The 17,831-nt window shown below is 48.3% G+C and overlaps 1 protein-coding gene across 2 annotated transcripts in view; it reads left to right on the top strand.

Moving 5' to 3' along the window:
- Positions 1-602: 602 nt before the first annotated feature.
- Positions 603-17,831, top strand: part of LOC309647517 (uncharacterized protein) — a 191,968-nt gene continuing 174,739 nt past the window's right edge. For both annotated transcript variants that reach the window (XR_014256107.1, XM_082434939.1), the window contains exon 1: positions 603-2,528. Coding sequence is in view for 1 of the 2 variants with exons in the window: in XM_082434939.1 (XP_082291065.1) it covers positions 2,287-2,528 (242 nt within the window). In the remaining variant the exon portion in view is untranslated. The remainder of the gene's footprint in view (positions 2,529-17,831) is intronic.

Here is a 17,831-nt window from a genome sequence, read left to right as displayed (position 1 = left end):
CTCAGGAGCATTTAAAGTTTTCTTGTAGATTATGTCCACGTGTTTTATCGTTCTTGTTGCTCTACCGCATGGGGCAGCTTCTTCAGTGTCCCTTTTAATAGTTGTACGTTCTGCTTCTAGGTGGTGAAGTTGGCGGATAGTCATGCCAGATCTTCTTCAAAACAATGACACTTGTGCCATATTTTTCTCTTGCGTTTCTTGAGCTCTTCTTAGTTTTAGAGACGTTCCACAGAGTTGCCCAGACAACAGCCTTCCCTCTCCGGCTGCGGATTTCTGCAGCCCTGCCCAGATTGTGTTCATCTCTGTTGTGGATCTGAGCAGAGGCTGTGGCAGCCCCGAAAGCTTCAGTGACATCAGCTCCTCTGTGCCTCTGAGGCCTGGGCAGTGTGGCCCAGGTGTGGCCCGCACTCTGTAAGGCCTCTGCCCCGGGGTGGGGTGGGGGGACGGCCGGTGCCACTGTCCGCTTACCCTCCTTTAAAGCAGGAACTGGACGTGCCGTCCGGAATGCTTCCTGACACTGACCGCAGCTTGCTCTTCACTCCGCAGGCCCTGCCCTCCGCCTGCGCTCCGCGATCGCCGTGCCCGGCCCGGCGGGCCCCCGCTGGCCGCTGCCCGACTCGCACCCGAGCGCCCGCTCGGCGGCTCCCGCAAAGCTGCGCGGTCCTCCAAGGCTCAGCGCGCACGCGCCCCCCGTCAGGTCTACGTCTTCAAGAAACAGGAGCATCAACTCCGCATCCGCCTTTGGTCCCCCTGGGCGCACCCGCAGGGCGGGCGCTGTGCGCCAGCGGCCCCGAGCTTCCCGATTTCAGCCCGAAAGCTCGCCCGGCTTCGACTTCTTCACGCCCAGCGTGCCCTGGTTCCAGCCCATTTTGGGGTGAGGTTGACCATCTCCGAGTGCACCCCACGCTCTCAAAAACCCAGCCTTCGTTCGCTTTCCGCCCCGCGTTCGTCAGACTGCATCACGCGCCCCAGAAGGGCTCTCCATGCACCGGGCTCCGCACGGGCAGCACCCCTGCAGCTCCCAAGGGCAAGGTTGGCTGGTGGCTGGGCATCCCTCCCCTTCATTGTGGTGCTTTGTTCTCTGCCCTTTACTTGTTTATTTAAGGAAGGCAGAGACAAAGACCGATCAGATACAGCCTGAAAGGGCAAAGCCACCTCAAAGGGCTCATTCAGTCCATGTTTTCAAGCACTGCCTGACCTGGTAGAGGGGACTCCCTTCTGCCCTCCCTGGAGGACTTAGAGCAGCTGTAGCCACGTGCGTCTGAGATCCCAGGACCCATGGAAGGCACTTTAGGACCAGGGTCACGGTTTACATGGTGGCAAATACGAGGGAGAAGAAATTAGCTCGCCAAGTCTGTTTAGTTTGCAGAAGCAGGTCTGGCCTCCTTCGGGATGAAATGCCAGATCTAAAATCATCTCTGAAAAAACCTTTTTCCTTTAAATCAAAAATGATGTGTTTGTCAATAGCTAGGTTATTAGGTTATTAGAGGCATCTTTGTAAAGAAGTTGTTCTCTCACCAAAATGATCTGCAGTCTTCTGAAGACCCCGAAAGGGACATGGGGACAGATGTTGGGGAAGGTCTTTCCCTGAAACGCTGTGAGAGCCAGGGTCTGGGGAGGGGAGGCACATGAGAGGCTCTGGAAGTTTCCGGCTCTGGGCAGAGACAGAGCCCCCGGGGACGAGAGCCCTGAGGTCGATCCGAGCACCTCCACCCGAGGAAGCCGCCAGCGACGCACAGACTCCCGCGGCCTTGGAAGGCAAGACCCTGCCTGGGACGTTCTGACGTTGCTGGATCTGTCCGTGGAGCATGACTGGGAGGGAATTAGATATACACCAGGTTGGAACTAACTGCGTGACAGGGGTCGAGAGCCTGTTTGCACAAAAGGGACAGACAATTGTACGAAGGAACAGATGTCATGAAAACGTGGACCGTTACTCAACGTGCAATTCCTCAGTGGCCGTCCGGTACAGGAAGAGATGGGAACCTAGAGGATGTGATGAAGGGACGACGCCAGGTGCGCTCGGAGGACCGTTCCGGGAGGGACAGCCCGGCCAGCTGCTCTCGAGCGCTTAGCCACGTCTTTCCCTCCCCCCGCCCTGACTCTGCGTGGAGCCCCTGTTTTCTTCTCCCGTTATCTGGGCTGACGCCTTCAGGTTCGGGGTTTGGGGCCCACACTGAGCTGCACTCCCTGAAGAAGGCCGGTCCTACCCCTGGCTGGCTCTTAGACTGTTGGATTCTTGAGGACTCCTGTCTCTCCTGCTAAAATCCAGAGCAAACAGAAAACATGTCCTTAAATCCCAGTGACTACACACAGCTGAATCTCGCTGGCTTCCGTATCAACCTCTCCACCCAGGAACAACTAACCCAGATCAGCACGTCAGCCAAGTCAACCAAGGTCACTTTGGATTTGGATTACAAACGGCAGTCATCTAAGAGAGGAGGTGACGGCCTCCGAAGACACACGTACCCCTCGGATGAGGATACGCGAGCAGCGCACGCCCACCGGAGCGGTTGGTCCTCCGTCAGGTAAGCAGGGACGCGCGCTTCCTAGCTCTGCTGGGAGATGGGCGCTCCGTCAGGGAGGGCTGGGAAGGTCCCGTGAAACGCTTGCTTCCGTAAGGCAGTCGTGTGTTCGTGGCGGATGGGGATTTCACCTCCGGAATTCGTGGACTGTTACTGCCATTTTCTATGCCTTGAAATCTCATAATTTTTCCGATGAGGAGACCTAGATTCAGAAGGGACTAGCCCCAATTTGTTGCATTTTTGTGTCATGATTAAAAATAGGTGGGGAGGTGCTGAAAAATAAACAATAAAAGAATTGTTAAAATTAGGAAAATTGGGGTCAGAAAAGTTATAAGTTGAATTCAGCTGGTTTAGAAAGTATCGCAATGTAGAGTGAAAAGCTTGAATTAACCTGGGTTTGGGGATCTGGGAAAGAATAAGGAGATGGATGAGAGGAACTGTGCCTCGGGGGCTGGGCATCTATGGGTGGCCGACACTGCCTTGGGCAACGCGCAAAACAGACCTTCTGGAAGGACAGGGGACAGGGTTGTAGATCGAAACCAACTGGTGGCTTTTTCCTGAAGAAGATGAACCCTGCGGGCACAGGGAGGGGTGGTCTCCAAGGTGTGCCTCAGGGCTCCGCTGGTGCCGTCGGGTTGGAAGGGTGTGAAGACGAGGTACCCCCTGTGCGTGCGCACACACACGCACACACACACACACACACACACGGGCTGTGCCCAGGCTCTGGCAGGAGGTGAGGAGTCTCACAGCCCCCTAGTGCAGCCCCCAGCCCGGTGTCCCCATGTCAGGAGCACAGGGGCAGAGCAGGTACATCTCTGGGAGCTCAGACCATGGCTGACTTTTCTAAAAGGGGAGAGTAAAACCTCCTACGTCTTGAGAACCACTTATCATTTTTCTAATTCTGTGAATTCCTGTTCAGTTGATAAAATATTATTTTAAAGTATGAAACAATTATTTTCTGATGAAAGTGATCATTGCCAAGACACTCAAGGTTGCAGCAAAACTGGTACTTTCTTCACACATCATTGCAGGCGTGAACATTTTCAATAGGGAATTTTGCCTGTATGTTTTAAGAGTCACCAAAATGACTCTCACCAAAATAACCTTTGATCCACTAATTCCACTCTCAGGAATTTTTCCTAAGGAAAAACTAAATAACATACATGAAAATCCATTGGTAATAGACAAAAATTGGTAAAAAGGCAATAGGAAAATGATTTGATAAATTGTGATGCATAAATCTGTTGGAATTTCTTGCAACTATTTGACAGTATGGAAATTGTCAGATTCCGTATTTGTAAAATGACCAAAATACAAGATATGGATGTGGATTATTCACTGGATCACATGTGTAAGAAAAGTAATGATGCAAAAAGAAAAACTGAAGGGAATAAACCTCTTTCCTCATCTTATACTTAGATGTAATGATATTTTATTGTAATATCTGATAGTTATAAGTTTGTATTTGGCCCCTTATTTTATACTTTGTATTTATCCCACCTTGTGGTAGGCATTATTCTAAATGTCCCCCCAAGATTCCTCCCTGTGTTGAACACAGCCTGGATAGCTGTGAGTGGAGTAGGTTACGTATACAAGACCCTCATCTGACCCTGAGAAGGGAGGCCCACGGGCCCAGGAGCTAAGGGAATCACAGCCAACACACAGAAAGCAACGGGGCTGCAGTCCTGGAACCTCAGGGCACTCAGTTCTCCCAACAAGCAGGGAGCTTGGAAAAGGACCCCAGCCTCACATGCAATGGCAGCCCCAGCCGACATCATGGTTTCGGCCTGCTGAGACCCCAAGCAGAGGACCCCGCTAGCCCACACCCAGACTCCTGGCCCAGAGAACCTGGGAGATGGCGTGTGTTTTAAGGGGCTAAGTTTGGGGTAATTTGTTGTGCAGCATTACAGTAATAATGCACACCTGTTTTATGTTTCCTTTTATTTTCGTACTTGGATTGTTTTAGATTTATTGTATATTTCTTCTGATTTGATTTTCTCCCTCTACTGATGTGGTAGTTACCAATTCTATTCTTTTTGTAGTTATCATAGTTATTAACACAAGAATAATTAATGCATCGCTGTCTGAATTAGTCAATAGCTTTACCCTCTGCTGGTGCCTTTAGAACTTAGAACACGTTAACTGCCTCCCTTTCATCCTGACTTGTACACTATTGCTGCCAGTGGTTTCAATCCTGCCTCTATTATTTTCTTTTTAAAGTCAGACATAATTACTAATGCTTTAATATCATCAGTGTTTATTTGGATTTCTCCACTTATTTACCACACTTTGTGTTCTCTAGCCCATCTTTTATTTCAGACTAGTTCCTTCTGTGTGACATCAAACACTTATTTAATGTTTTTCTAAAAGTGCCTTTATTTTCCCTCTGCACTCAAAAGATAGTTTTGCTGGGTATAGTATTTGAGGTTGTTGGTTGTTTGCTATCAGCACATGGAACATAGAATTCCAGTTTCCCGGTGTCTGTTGTTGCCAATGAGTTAGCTGGCAGTCACTCCTTTGAACATAGTCTGTCCTGTCTCAGTGAGTGCTTTTAAGACATTTTCTTGTTTTTCTTGCCCCCTTGTTTTGTTATGCTGTATCTAGGTATGGATTTCTCTGTACTTATTATGCTTTGCATCATGGGATTCTTTCATCTGCAGGGTGGTATCTTCTGTCAATTCTGGAAAATCTCAGCTATTATATCTTCAGATTCATCCTGACCCAGTCTTATTCTCTGTTTTCCCTCTGAGATTGTAGATTATATATATGTCATCCTAAATGAGAGCCTCTTTGGCTTTTAATTTTTTTTTAAAGTTTCTATCTCTTTGTTTCTCTGTGCTGCAGTCTGAATAATGTTTTCAGATCTATGTTGCAGTTCACTAATTCTTTCTTACCCAGACCCAGGATGGCTTCCTGCCCCTCACCCAGGGGTAGGGAGTCTTCCTTTTCCCTCCCTCCGCCCCAGTGGGTTTTTGTCTCCCAGTGGGAGAGGCAGGGTTTGCTCTTCTTCCCCCGCACCCGCCGAGAATTGCAGCTCTTGTCTGTAGTGGGGAAGGCTCCAGGTGGGGCTCTGCGCCCTCCTCCAGCCCACCCCACAAGGGGGTTCTGTCTGGTTCCCTCCCCTCCCCTCAGTCTTCCTCACGAGAACCCAGTGAAGGTATATGGAGAAGAGGCCCGGGCAGGGGCAAGTCCCCTGTGTCCATGACTCCCGTGGGTTTTATACTCTTGCATTAACCCACACTCAGCCTAGGGCACTTGGTTAAAACTTTAGCTGAATTCTTCTCACCCGTCTCACCCCTGGGGAGCCCCATCTTCTTTCTGTGCTCTGACCCACGTGAGTTGAAGCTCACATCTCATCTCTTCTAGGAGACGCCTGACTTTCCTTACATTTCAGACCAGTTAGTTGACCTGCAAGCTTAGCACTCTGATGGGCTGAACAAAAGTCACATTTGTAAATTTGGGGCTTTTTCTTGCCGTTAGGGTAGGAGCAGCCCTCTTTCCAGCCCTCATTTCTGCATCTGCTACTCAATTTCGGCAAGTGTTTTTGCCACAGTGTGTTTAGCCAGTCCATTCTTTTCCCAATCTTTTGCCATTTCAAACGCCTTTGTGGGAAATAACATCATTTTTCACACTTCTGAGCATCTCTGAGGAAGTTCCTGGCAGTGGAATTTCTAGGTCAAAGGGAAGACACACCTGTATTGTTCCTAATTATTGCCGTGTTGCCTTCTGTGAAGTGGAGGGAGTTTTCACTCACACCAGCTCTCTTCAATGCCCGATATCACGCTTTTTAATCTCTGCCTGCCTCAGAAGTGAAAAATGGTTTCTGTGTAGTTTCAACTTGTTTTTCTCTTATTATAGTAAAGTTGAGCTTCTTTTCATGTATTAAAGCTATTTGCATACTGAACTGTACCCTTAAAACTGGTTAACATAGTAAATTACATGTTTCTTATCACAATAAAAAGCTATTTCCGTTCTTTTCTATAAATGAAACATTCATATTTTACCCACTTTGCAGTCAATGTGTTTGTCTTTATTCTAATAGGTTTTAGTTGATTCTTCTAGGTTTCTAAGTAGACACTCACATTTTCTGCAAATAAGGGTAACACTGCATCTCCTTAAATCACACTGAGGAGAGGAGACATCCTGTCTTCCCTTCGATTCCACCAGGACACTTTTATTCTTCTCACCACTGACTTCATGGTCTGATGCAGTCAGTCATTATTAGAAGAAATCTACTTCTGTTCCTAGTTTCCTAAAAATGTCTTTTAATCAAGAAACATTTTGTCTTCCTCAAAAAAATGCAGCCAAAATTAAGATCAGTATTGCATTTAATTTACGAATCAGTTTCAGGAGAACTACAGTTATGTAAGTTGCTGGCATGTAATCCTAAGCATAAATGGATTCAGTATTTCCCACCATTCCTTGTATATTAGAACATCTCTATCCTTGAGTTATTAGCTAGAGTCTTCTTTTAGTGAGCTAATCTATGTATTTGAGGAATTTTTTAGGAACAATATGTAGTGATATACTTCTGGAATTCTCAAGTATGAATATCTTTCTGTTACCTTCACAAAAGAACAGTAACTCAGCTGGACAAAGAATTCTCGATTCCCAGCCGTTAAATATCAGAATCCTGTAGTAACTGCTTTCTTGTATCTACGTTGAAACCAGCCTGATGTTTTTTTCCTTTGAACATTTTATAAATATCTACTTGACTGAATATAGTGATTTTTATGCTTGGGAATTAAATATTTTACTCGGATGTATCTAGTTGTGAGTATTCCTTTTATTTGTTTACTTGGAGTAGGGTGTATCATTTAAAACTACAGATTCAGGTCTTCAGCTCAGAAGCGTTTTCTTAAATTAGCTTTGACTCATATCTCTTTCACTTATTCTGTTCTCTTCTTCAGAAATGCCAGTTGTTCGTCTGTTTAACCTCTGTGGTGTGCATTCTGAACCCGTTTCCCTCTTACTGATTTCACTTCTTTATCTCTTTATCTCTTTCCTTTCATCCCCCATTGCTGATCCAGTTTGCTACAGCTTCATCTCTGCATTCTGTATTCCAACACTGTTTGAAATTTCGCTGTGACAGTATTCCTTTCACGGCATTCTTTCCATAAATGTGTCAGCTACTATCTAATCTAGCTGGCTATCTCATCGTCTCATCTTTAGCTCAAGTTCACAGACTTCACGTTGTCCTTATATGTCATGGAGAGTGCAAGGCGAGTGTGTGAGATTTCCTTCTTTTTTCTGTAGTTAATCTTGTTCAAAACTCTGCTAGTCTTCTCCCTCAACTATTAGGCTTATCCCTTTTGTGCAGGTCAATATTCCACAGATGTCACAGGAAGGTTTTGCTCCGCCTTGTTTTCTGTACACTTGCATTTGCTTCGGGAGAGGTTTGCGTCCGCCTGGTACCTGCCCTGCAGGTTATCCTTAAATGCCTTCCTTGCTCACCTGCATGCTTCTCATAAAACCCCGTTCTCTGCTCTCAAGCTGGTAAACCGTTTGATTAAAAATTGTATCACTTGCTTGGTGACCTAACGGTTGTGGGGAGAGGGAGATGCCGGGAGGTGGGAAGCCGTGCCCCGGAAGCCGTTCTCTTTCAGTGCAGCTCTGTGGTTGCCCAGCCGCCACTCGGCACACAATGGAGCCGGGTTTAGGTTCTCTACTCGTGTTCCCGTGTCTCGCTTGCAGCAGGATTATCGTATTTCCTAGGAAGATGCCTCTGCGTCGGAAAGAATAGAAACTGGAAAAGGTCCCCCACCCACGCTTCCTCTTCGGTGGGGCCGCTTTGCTCCTGGGCCTTCTGACTGGAGTGTTTCAGACGCTCCCAGTTCGTAGTAGAGAACAGTTCCAGGTGGGAGTTCAGCATCTGTGCCTCAAACTATGAGATTTTTAGTGTAATTTAGCCCAGATTCTTCCTGCTTACGTTCCATGATCTTGCATCTTTTCCCTTTTCTAAGAAAATTAAGTTTGCTGTTCATTGTACCAATAGCACTGTAAGAGGTAAAAGGTTTGGTTTCGGGGCTGCTGCTTCCTCTTATGACAGGTCAGCGTGAAGCAGACCACCTTCACGCTATGTTCTCCTAGATGCTCTTCCCATCAAGAAGGAGAACGTAATAAACTTGTTTTAAAGTGTGCTTGAAGGCGTGGAGAGCTGTCAGGCAGCCTAGACACGAGGGCCAGGGTCCTGAGAGACCGGAGGCTCCAGAGGGGAGCTCCCCGTTCTGCACGGCCTCAGCTCCAAGACCTTTCCTGACCAACAAGCACCACTGACCAAGAAATGGGAAATCTTTGCAGATATTAGCGGCCAAGGGGCTGGGGATCTGCGGAGGGCTTCTGGAAGTTTCATGGCTTTAGAGAGACTCCCCGTGGGGCTCAGAGTGACCAAGACAGTTGTGGCTGGAGGAGCCCAGAGCCCAGGGGAAGGGAAGTATAAGAAGTGTGGGCTCTTTTTATCTTGCGGTGTTTGCTGGCTCTTAGCCACTAAAGGCGAGAGACGCAGAAGTTGTGTGGATGGAGGCCCCCTGAGGGGTGTCGTCTCAGAGTGTTTGGGAGACACGCTGGAGCTCGGAGCCCACTGAGGGAGAGAAGTGTAAACACTCCAGGTCAACTTTCTCTGGGGGAGCTCAGGGGACCCGAAACAGGATTGCACTCTGCTTGGGGACTCTGAGGTGGGCAGCCTGAAGAATAAACCTGAGGGTGAGGGCTCCCCTTCCGTCATCCAGCCGCACACGAGCTCAGACAGACAGGAAGGCAGTTCTGCCCACTGGTCAGCCCGGAGGCGGGCCACTTCTAGGCTGCCACCTGTGTTCCTGCCACCCACCCAGAGAGCCTCACTTTGTGGACTTTGCCTTGACCGTTATAGATCGTTTGTTGAAAGTTAAGCACATTCTCGGGATGATTAGGTTTTTCTAAGAGCATCCCAGAGTTAGCAGTGTGGAGCTGAGCTAGACTGCCCACGAGATGGGCAGCCCCACGGCGCTGCTGAAAGCAAGACCCTGCGGGGTCCTTCCGACGGCCTGGCTGACGCCCGAGTGAATGAGGAACTGGGAAACCTCAAGCTGCAGAAGTACACTCCACGCAAGCTTCGAAAAGTCACCCACGAAGAGATTAAGAATTCTTGACAATCATTGGAAAGCCAGGTGACGCCTCGCTGCTCCCTCCAGGACAGAGACGTGGATGGCGTGGAGGCTGGAGATGAGCAAGGCCCTCCAGCAGGACCAGGACAGACGCGGCGCCTGGTTAAGAGCTGCGCCGGTTTTCCAGCCACGACACATAGCAGTTACGAGCACGTGCACTGGCTCTTACCACGGGGCTCGACCCTTGATATACGTCGTCTCCTGCAGTGCCCTCGGTACCTGCGCTGTGGGTGCCAGCTGTGCAGACGAGGAGACAGAAGCTCACAAAGACTCAAACACTGGCGTGCAGTCAGGAAGCTGGTGGACAGCAGAGCGGGCCCTCACGCTGCTTCCCCCGTCGCTGCGCCCTTGGTCCCGCTCCCCTGGGAGGGTTCGCGGCTCTGGGAGCGTTTGCCGCATGTAAAGAAGCAGAGGAATCCACACATCTGTTGGTTGTCACAAAGTCCTGCACTGAAAGACCCCTTCCCAGGTATTATAGGTACATATTTCAATTGGGAAGAACTCAACTGAAAAATGCAGTTAAGATTCATATGCTAAGGTATATTTTTAAGTTAAAAAGGAAAGCCTCAAGAAAGTAAGCATGCCATAATACGATTTATACAAAATACCCAACTATTTATGTGCATATTTGTGCCTGGAGAGGCCTGGAGAGGTATATAACTGTTCATCTCCCACAAGGTGAAAAGCGAGGCGCTAAAAATGTCAACAGTTAGTGTAGGCAAATTATACAATTTTCTATAGCCAGACGTGGGCACAGAGCAAAAGACCTAAAGATCTTTAGGTAGCTAGCTGGTAGAGAGATATACAGAGACTTGTATCTATGAGGAATTGGCTCTCGGGATTATGGAGGCTGAGAGGTCCCACAGGCTGCGAGCCTGAGAACCAGGGGGGCCGGCGGTGCTGTTCCCTGTCCACAGGCAGAAGACCGACGTCTCAGCTCCAGTCGTCGGGCAGAAGAGGGATACGTTCTTCCTTCCTCTGCCTTTGGTTGCGGCCGAGCCCTCAGAGGATTGGATGACGCCCACCCACATTGGGAAGGGCGTGCGCGTCACCGAGTCCCCAGTCGAGTGCTAACCTCACCCGGAAACGCAGCCACAGATGCACCCGGTGCAGCCCGCGTGCCGTCATGTTGACACATAGCATTGGCCATCCCGGTAGGACCCTCCCACCACGCCCGCTGCGGGCTCGGGCCCTCCCCCAGACTCTTCTGCCTAACTTCCTGCGGAGTCCACACTAGGCTCTTGTTCAGGGCTTCTAGCAAGATGGATGTGTCTGAAGGCTGTTCCCGAAACACCACATGATGAATCCTTGTTGTGTCCGCGGCCAGGAATGTGACCGAGACGGGCGAGGGCTCAGGGGCTTTCAGTCTTGCTTCACGTTTCTGTATTTTTCCAATTCTTCACAATGCTAATGCCTCGGAACGTTCCGAGGAGAGAGAAGAGGGTGCCGGTGTGCTGACTGAACTGACCAGGTGAGATACGCCCCATGGAGTGGGTGCGCTTGGCCACGCCTGGTCCTTGGGTGGAGATGCCTGCTGCGTGGGTACCTCCCAATCGCCATCTGCTACGAAGACTACTCTGACTTTCTGGGTGCTTAGAGGTTGGAAAGACCAGGCAAAATTTCTAAAATCTGATAGAAAATGAAGAAAAGAATTGTCTAGATCGGCACTTCTCCAACTGTAGTACACCCGCACAATTCCTGGGCATCTCGTGGATCTGCAGACTCTGGGCCAGCGGATCTGGGATGACTCCCAAGAGTCTGCCTTTTTCACAAGCTTCCAGGTGACGCCGAGGCCGCTGGCCCGCGGGCCTCACTTTGAGCATCGAGGCACCAAAGAGAACACCAGCGTGTGATGTGTGAGGTCAAGAGAGCTACAGCCGCAAAGTTCCTCCAAGATGCCTGATTGCCAGTAACAGTGCAGTAAGAGTTAGAGGAAACAGACACGGTGGGAAAGGCCAGGTAAAAGTACTTTGAGTGAACTCATGGTCGGCTGTCGTGGTGTGGAAAGGGCCGTGGGCGGGGCTCTGATCACAGACCTGCCACCAAGCAGCTGTGTCTGCTCGGGCTGTCCGTCACCTTCTCATTTGAAGCGAGTGGGTTGGATTCCATGATCTCTAGAGCTTCGCGCAGCCCTGAAATCGCAACCCTTCTGACTGCGGTGGAGAGTTCCACAGCCGAGCTATCACCATACGTGCAGAGTAAGAACGGCCAGTTGACGTGAGGGCTGCGTGCCGGGGGTTCTGCTCGTGTGAAAGACGGCCAGATGCTGCAGGTTTGAATCTGCATGTGTAACTGCTGTTTTCCCAGGAAATCTGAAATGTCACAGTTGTCTGTGCACCGGTTGTGAGCCTGCAGTGTCACGGTCCCGAGTGTCCTTGTCATGCAGAGTGAGGAGTCACGTTGGTCAAAATCACGGGCTTGGGGTTGTCGTTGAGCCCCCACATCCCTAAAAAGTTTCACCAGCTGCAAAGAAGTTGGGGAGAGGTCTGTGTATTTTGTGGAATGACTGCAGTCATTCGGTTCAAGTGAAATGGTTCTCGCCTGGGCCCTGGTAGCTCTGTCTTCCGTGCGCTTAAGTGGTGAATAAATCCCTTTCTGTCCAGGAATGTGACTGAGGCGGGGCAGGTATGAGCCGTATAACCACTTCTGTCCGGAGCTGCTCACCTAGAGTCACAGGGACTCCGTCATCCGGCCCCCACCCCGCCGCCTCGCAAGCAGTGGTCTGTAGGAGCAGCCCAAGCGGAAAGAGGGCTTCGTGGAAATAAACGGAGACCGCCCAGATGAAAGCAAGTCAAGTGTTCATTCGGAGCTCACTGGGGCCGGGAGCTGGCCGCCATCACCTGTGTATGGCAGAGACTGAAGGCAGGCAGAGAGGGAGAAATCACGGTGGAAAAGGGAGGGCTCCGGGTGCCCTGAGGGAGGCTGTTGTCCCGGGTGACCGGGGGCAGCTCGAGCCGGCGTCCCGTGTGATGGGTAGGGGAGCACACCTGACTTTCTCTGGTTGGTCCTGAGTTGGAAGCAGGGACGAGAGCTAGGGAAGCGGTCCGTTACTGATGAAGCCCTGGCCGTTTGGCGCTGTTGCCATGTGGGGTGTTGTTTGGCTTGCTGGATGGTTACCAGAGATAGTGGTCAACTTCCTACCCAGCTGACCTATAGGCAGAGGCTGGCTTCCTGCAAGGCTGGCTTACAGCGGCTGCCTCCTGGGCCGGCTGCTGTCCACGAGAGGTTGGTTTCCCGGGCAGCTTGCTTGCAGGTTGTGGGTCAGAGTTCTATCTTTGTTTATGGTCTGGCCATGACTGTATATATTCAGTCTCTCCATTTTTCAATGTAGCTAATGAGGTGATATCTTCCCAAAGCTTGAAGGGAGTCAAGACGGTGCCCAATTCAGTGAAAGCGTTAAAATATCCTAAAAATCTTTTTAGACTGAGAGTAGCCCTCAAATCCAATCCAGCAGAGTGGGGCTATGTTCCATTCTAACGGAAAAGAAGCTTCTCTAATGGCTTGTACGTCATCCCCATAACAAAAAGACAGAAGTCTGCAGAGGGTCCAGAAGCAGGAGAACAAAAGGCTGGGTGCCATGGCTCCAAGAGGGTCCAAAGGTAACGGAGCCGGGAGAGAGGGGAGGGCACTCAAGGCCACCCGACTCCCACTATGCAGATCCCACAATTTCCAAGCAAATTTTGAGTCATGATGTGACCTTTAAATGTAATTTAATTTTGGAGAGAGTGGACAGGAGTATCTGAGTTACTGCAAACAAACAACACGCACTCACACACATGACTGAAGTGGCTCGGTGTCGTCACTGCGAGATTGGGCCGCCTTAGGGTGAAGGGATAAAGCCAGGTTTCCCATCACGGCCCCTTGGAAGCCCAGCCTTGGTGGCTTTGGCTCTCCAGGTCTTTGTAAATTCTTGAGGAAAGTGTTGGAGTCAGAAAGATGCAGGGGAATGGGAGGAGTTGTAGAGAAAGGGAAAGCAATGATTAAGGGGGTTGGTGGGACGGTTTGATTTACGGTTTATGAGTAGAGATTTAAAGAGCTAGATAGGATTTCCCTGAATTGTACAAAGACTAATTATCAAGGCTAACGACAGAGATGAATGCCTGTAAATATCTTTCTGGGCAAAAGCATCAGAGGTGATTAAACTCTGCTGGAATTAGGGACAATGGGACCGTGTTAAGAAAAGAAGAAAAAGTTCTTAAGATAGATGGTTTTTTTCTGAAACCACCATGTTCCCTTCATAATACATCCTGCCTGCTGCATTGATTCTTGGACATTTTGCCTCCTTTTGTTCTCGCGATGTTTTTCCTCGTTGGTGAAAACGCATGCGCCAGTCGTTTGGGATTCACTGGGGACCAGGATCTGCTGAGGGAATGAAGGCTGCTAAAGATGCTTCTGTTTCTCAGACACCGAGTAACTCAGTGTCTCAGACAGTGTGTAAGGTAAGAGGAGAGAACGAGAGACACAGCCTAAAGGAAGCGCAGGCAGGCTCAATACCCAGCGTGGTAAAGATTCGCTCGGGGCTCACTTAATTCTGGGGGCTCCAGGGACGAACTGAGCAAACTCCACGTGGGCAAGTTTGTGCTTTGAGGGTCCTTCTCAGAGGTGAGCAAAACAGTTCTGGATAACGGGCAAGGCTGCAGAGATCCGGTTTTGCCTATTATTCAGGCACTAGTTTGAATCTCAAGCATTATAAGGCCCAAAAGAAAGCATGGGGGCGAGGCCCCTCCACCCCCATCTCCGGCAGCATCGCTGACTAACGCCGTGTTCCTTCACGAACGGCGTCCCAGGAAGGATGCCACCCGCTAGTGCTGGTGATGAAGGCGAAGAGGTGGCTCCAGGAAAGTGGGGGCTTTCAGCCAGACGACCCTTCCGTAAGTGACTCTGGTCCCGTGCTCACACAGTGAGAGCTCGAGTGAGTGGTCTCAGTTTGGGCCACACACAATTTACCGCTTGCTTTTGGGAATGCAGAGGTGTGTGAGCGTCAGGAAATGGAAAATCGGGGAATATGCCCATCACAAATGTCCAGATCTGCTGTCACGCTTTTCCTTGAGGAAAAACATTGGAAAGATAAAGAATCCAGTCACCCAAGGTGTGGTAACACACTGTTCGGTGGATTTAATATGGTCTACGGTCAAGCTAGTGTAACCCTGCCTACCTCTCGGTTTGAGGATGAAGGTTTGCTTCCGCAATGTCCGTATGCCCTAAATCCACCGTGTCCGCTGAGCCGTCCTTGAGACACGGAGAAGAGCTTCTGCAGCTCGTTTCCTAGCGTCGCCCACGAGGTCATCATGTCCACCAGTCCCCAAATATGAGCTCATTTGAAAGGTGCCCTGGGGATTCGACAACAACACGTGTTACTAGACGACGTTTTTAAGACACAGAATCAGAATGTTTCACAGGAAATTCAGTTAATAGTCCTCTGGGTATAAATTAGTTTGGGCACATATTGTAATATATAATATGGGCGCACTGATAATTCTTCTCAGAACAGCTATGAATTTGTCACCTTTTTATTTACTGGGCTGTTTTTATGATTTGGCACTTATTTAGTTCAACAACTAGAATGAAACCTTGAAGGCAAGAATATATATTAATAATCACAATTAGGTCTAGAAAAAATTAAAGCCAAGTGAAAACAAATGGTTCCACCTCTAGAAGAAAATTTACTTCTTTGTTGTCAAGTTCGTGCAGAGTCATTAAGGATTATAGATTGTATGCAGCCTTCCCCACACTCTGTTTCTGTAGAAAACACAAGAGGGAAAGAGAGAGTCGGAGCCCCGCCTCACAACCTACGAGGTGACGTGAACATTGGTTTTTTATTTAGTGCCTAACATCTGAAAACATTTTAATTTTTTTAATTGAAGAACAGTTGATTTGCAATGTTGTGTCAATCTCTGCTGTACAGCAAAGTGACTCAGTTACATATACGTTCTTTTTTTATATTCTTTTCCGTTATGGTTTATCCCAGGAGATTGGATATAGTTCCCTGTGCTCTACATTAGGACCTTGTTGTTTATCCATTCTAAATGTAGTAGTTTGCATCTACCAACCCCAGACTCCATGATATTGTAAAGCCAATTTGTAAGGAACCAAAGTTGGTGCTTCATAATTTTATGACTACCTTCGGAATTGTCCCGCTGACGACAGCAGTCTTGCAGATTTCCTTGGATGCCATGAGGCGCAGACAAAATGGCAATCTTACACGTTGTGAGAGGGTCTGGAAGCGACTTGTCTGGATGCCCTGAAGAAGGCGGCTCTCTGGAACCCTGGCAGTCTCCTGCGCCCTGGAAAGGGCTCAAGTCAGCCTGGAGAGGCCTCCTCCAGTCTGGCAGACGTGCAGGTGAAGATCGTGTGTGCGCAGTGGGGAGCCTTTCTGCCACTTTTGCGCCCTGTAAACTGTTTCAGTCACTTGCCAGTAAGAAGGCTTAAAAAAAAAAAAAAATTAAGTAGCTATAAAGCAGTACTCAGCACCGTAAGTACATGGTACCCAAAGGCCCTTAGGAGAGGGGCTGGCGATTGATGTTGCCAGTGTTTTCTCTTTGAGGAATATCTGAAAGCTGTCTTAGTACTTGTCTGGAGGAGCCCGGCGGTGTGGCCTCCCTGGGCGCTCAGGTCAACCCTACCAAAGCAAAAGGAGCAGCTCCTTCACCTGGGAGCCAGGAAATAGTGCTTCTAATGGAAGCCCTGGACAAGGACTTACCAGACTTGGACTTTCATTCTGCTTCTGCCATCGAAGGCTGTGAGACCCTGGGCAACTCACTTACCTTATCTGAGACTCAGTTTCTTTATAAATCAAGTGGTTTGGACTTGATCTTTTCTAACTCTTAAGCTTTACGATTCTGTTTCTTTGATATAAAAATGGACTCGCAGCTCAATACTATTCTGACAAAGAGTTTGGGCTGGTTTTGCCTGACCACTCTCCAGAACCAGAATCTGAACACCGGCACGGGCAATCTGTGGGGTTCGTGTCCCTCTGACCAGACCCAAGGGTCGCGTGTGAGCAGGAAGCGGGCACGTGCCATATGTCCCAGGCTGGGAAATTTGCAAACGTGCATATGGTCTCTTAGAAAACAAGAGGCTCATCACTATTAAGCTGGTCTCATTACAGAGTAATAAATTGGAAATTGCAGTGAAATTAGGTTGATTTCTGACTGACAAATTTTGGTTGCAGGGCGGAAAAGAAATAATCATTTTTAAAGCTGCAACAGCTGTTACATCATATTATATTTTAAAACCCTTTAGAGGAATTAATTAATGTTATCATTGTTACGCTCTCCTTAATAGTGTTCCAAAATACCTGGCGGTGATTAATCATGATCAGAATTTTTATCAGTCATGATCTAATACATTTTTCCAAAAAGAAGATTTTATTGCACATTAAAATTACTTCGTTTGATTAATTGTAGATCTTAATCTTGTTTGAAAATATAATCTCTATCCATTCAGTGTCATGCAAAGTGAGTGCTCCTCCTCAAGAAAACATTTTCAAACTTTGCTTGGATTCTTTTCTTTCTTTTTTGCTAAGCCGTATCATTTAATTTCATGTGGCTTTAATGAGTCATTGTTTTCAGCAGTTTCTAAGGGTTCCGTCAGCAGCATTTCATTCCAGGATAAAAGGTAATGACCCATAAATTCTTAATGCCATATTTTTATAGCCAGGAAATTAGTCTTTAATGGGTTCAATAAGTTCTGTGATGTATGTCATTAATTGTTAATGGTGTTTTAACTAGATAATTGTTACGAAGGGCTGTTTGTCATCATTGCTGTGAATGACTGATCCCTGCTATCTGTTCCGCTTCATAGTGTGGCACTTATTTCATCTGGCTGTGTGTGCTGAGAGCAGATCAGGTACCCAAAATGCAGCAACCAAACATCACATCCTAGCACTAGTGTATTGTGTGGCAGTGACATAATTCTACAGCCTTCAGTCCCAATTTGTTTTTATCTTATGTATCAGTCAGCTGTTGGTCCTACAGTGCTGAGTAACAAACCACCCCAACCTCAGTGGCTTAAAGCAACAATCATTTACACTCACTATGATGATTAGGCAGGCCCTGCTACCGAGTTATTCAATCAAACACAAATCTGGGTGCTACTGTGAAGGCATTTTGTAGATACAGCTAACATCCACAATCGGCCGACTTTAAATAAAGGAGATTGCCCT

This window comes from Balaenoptera physalus, assembly GCF_965194825.1.
Source record: "Balaenoptera physalus genome assembly, chromosome: 18".
Lineage (NCBI taxonomy): Eukaryota > Metazoa > Chordata > Mammalia > Artiodactyla > Balaenopteridae > Balaenoptera > Balaenoptera physalus.
This window is presented reverse-complemented; position numbering and strand designations above follow the sequence as displayed.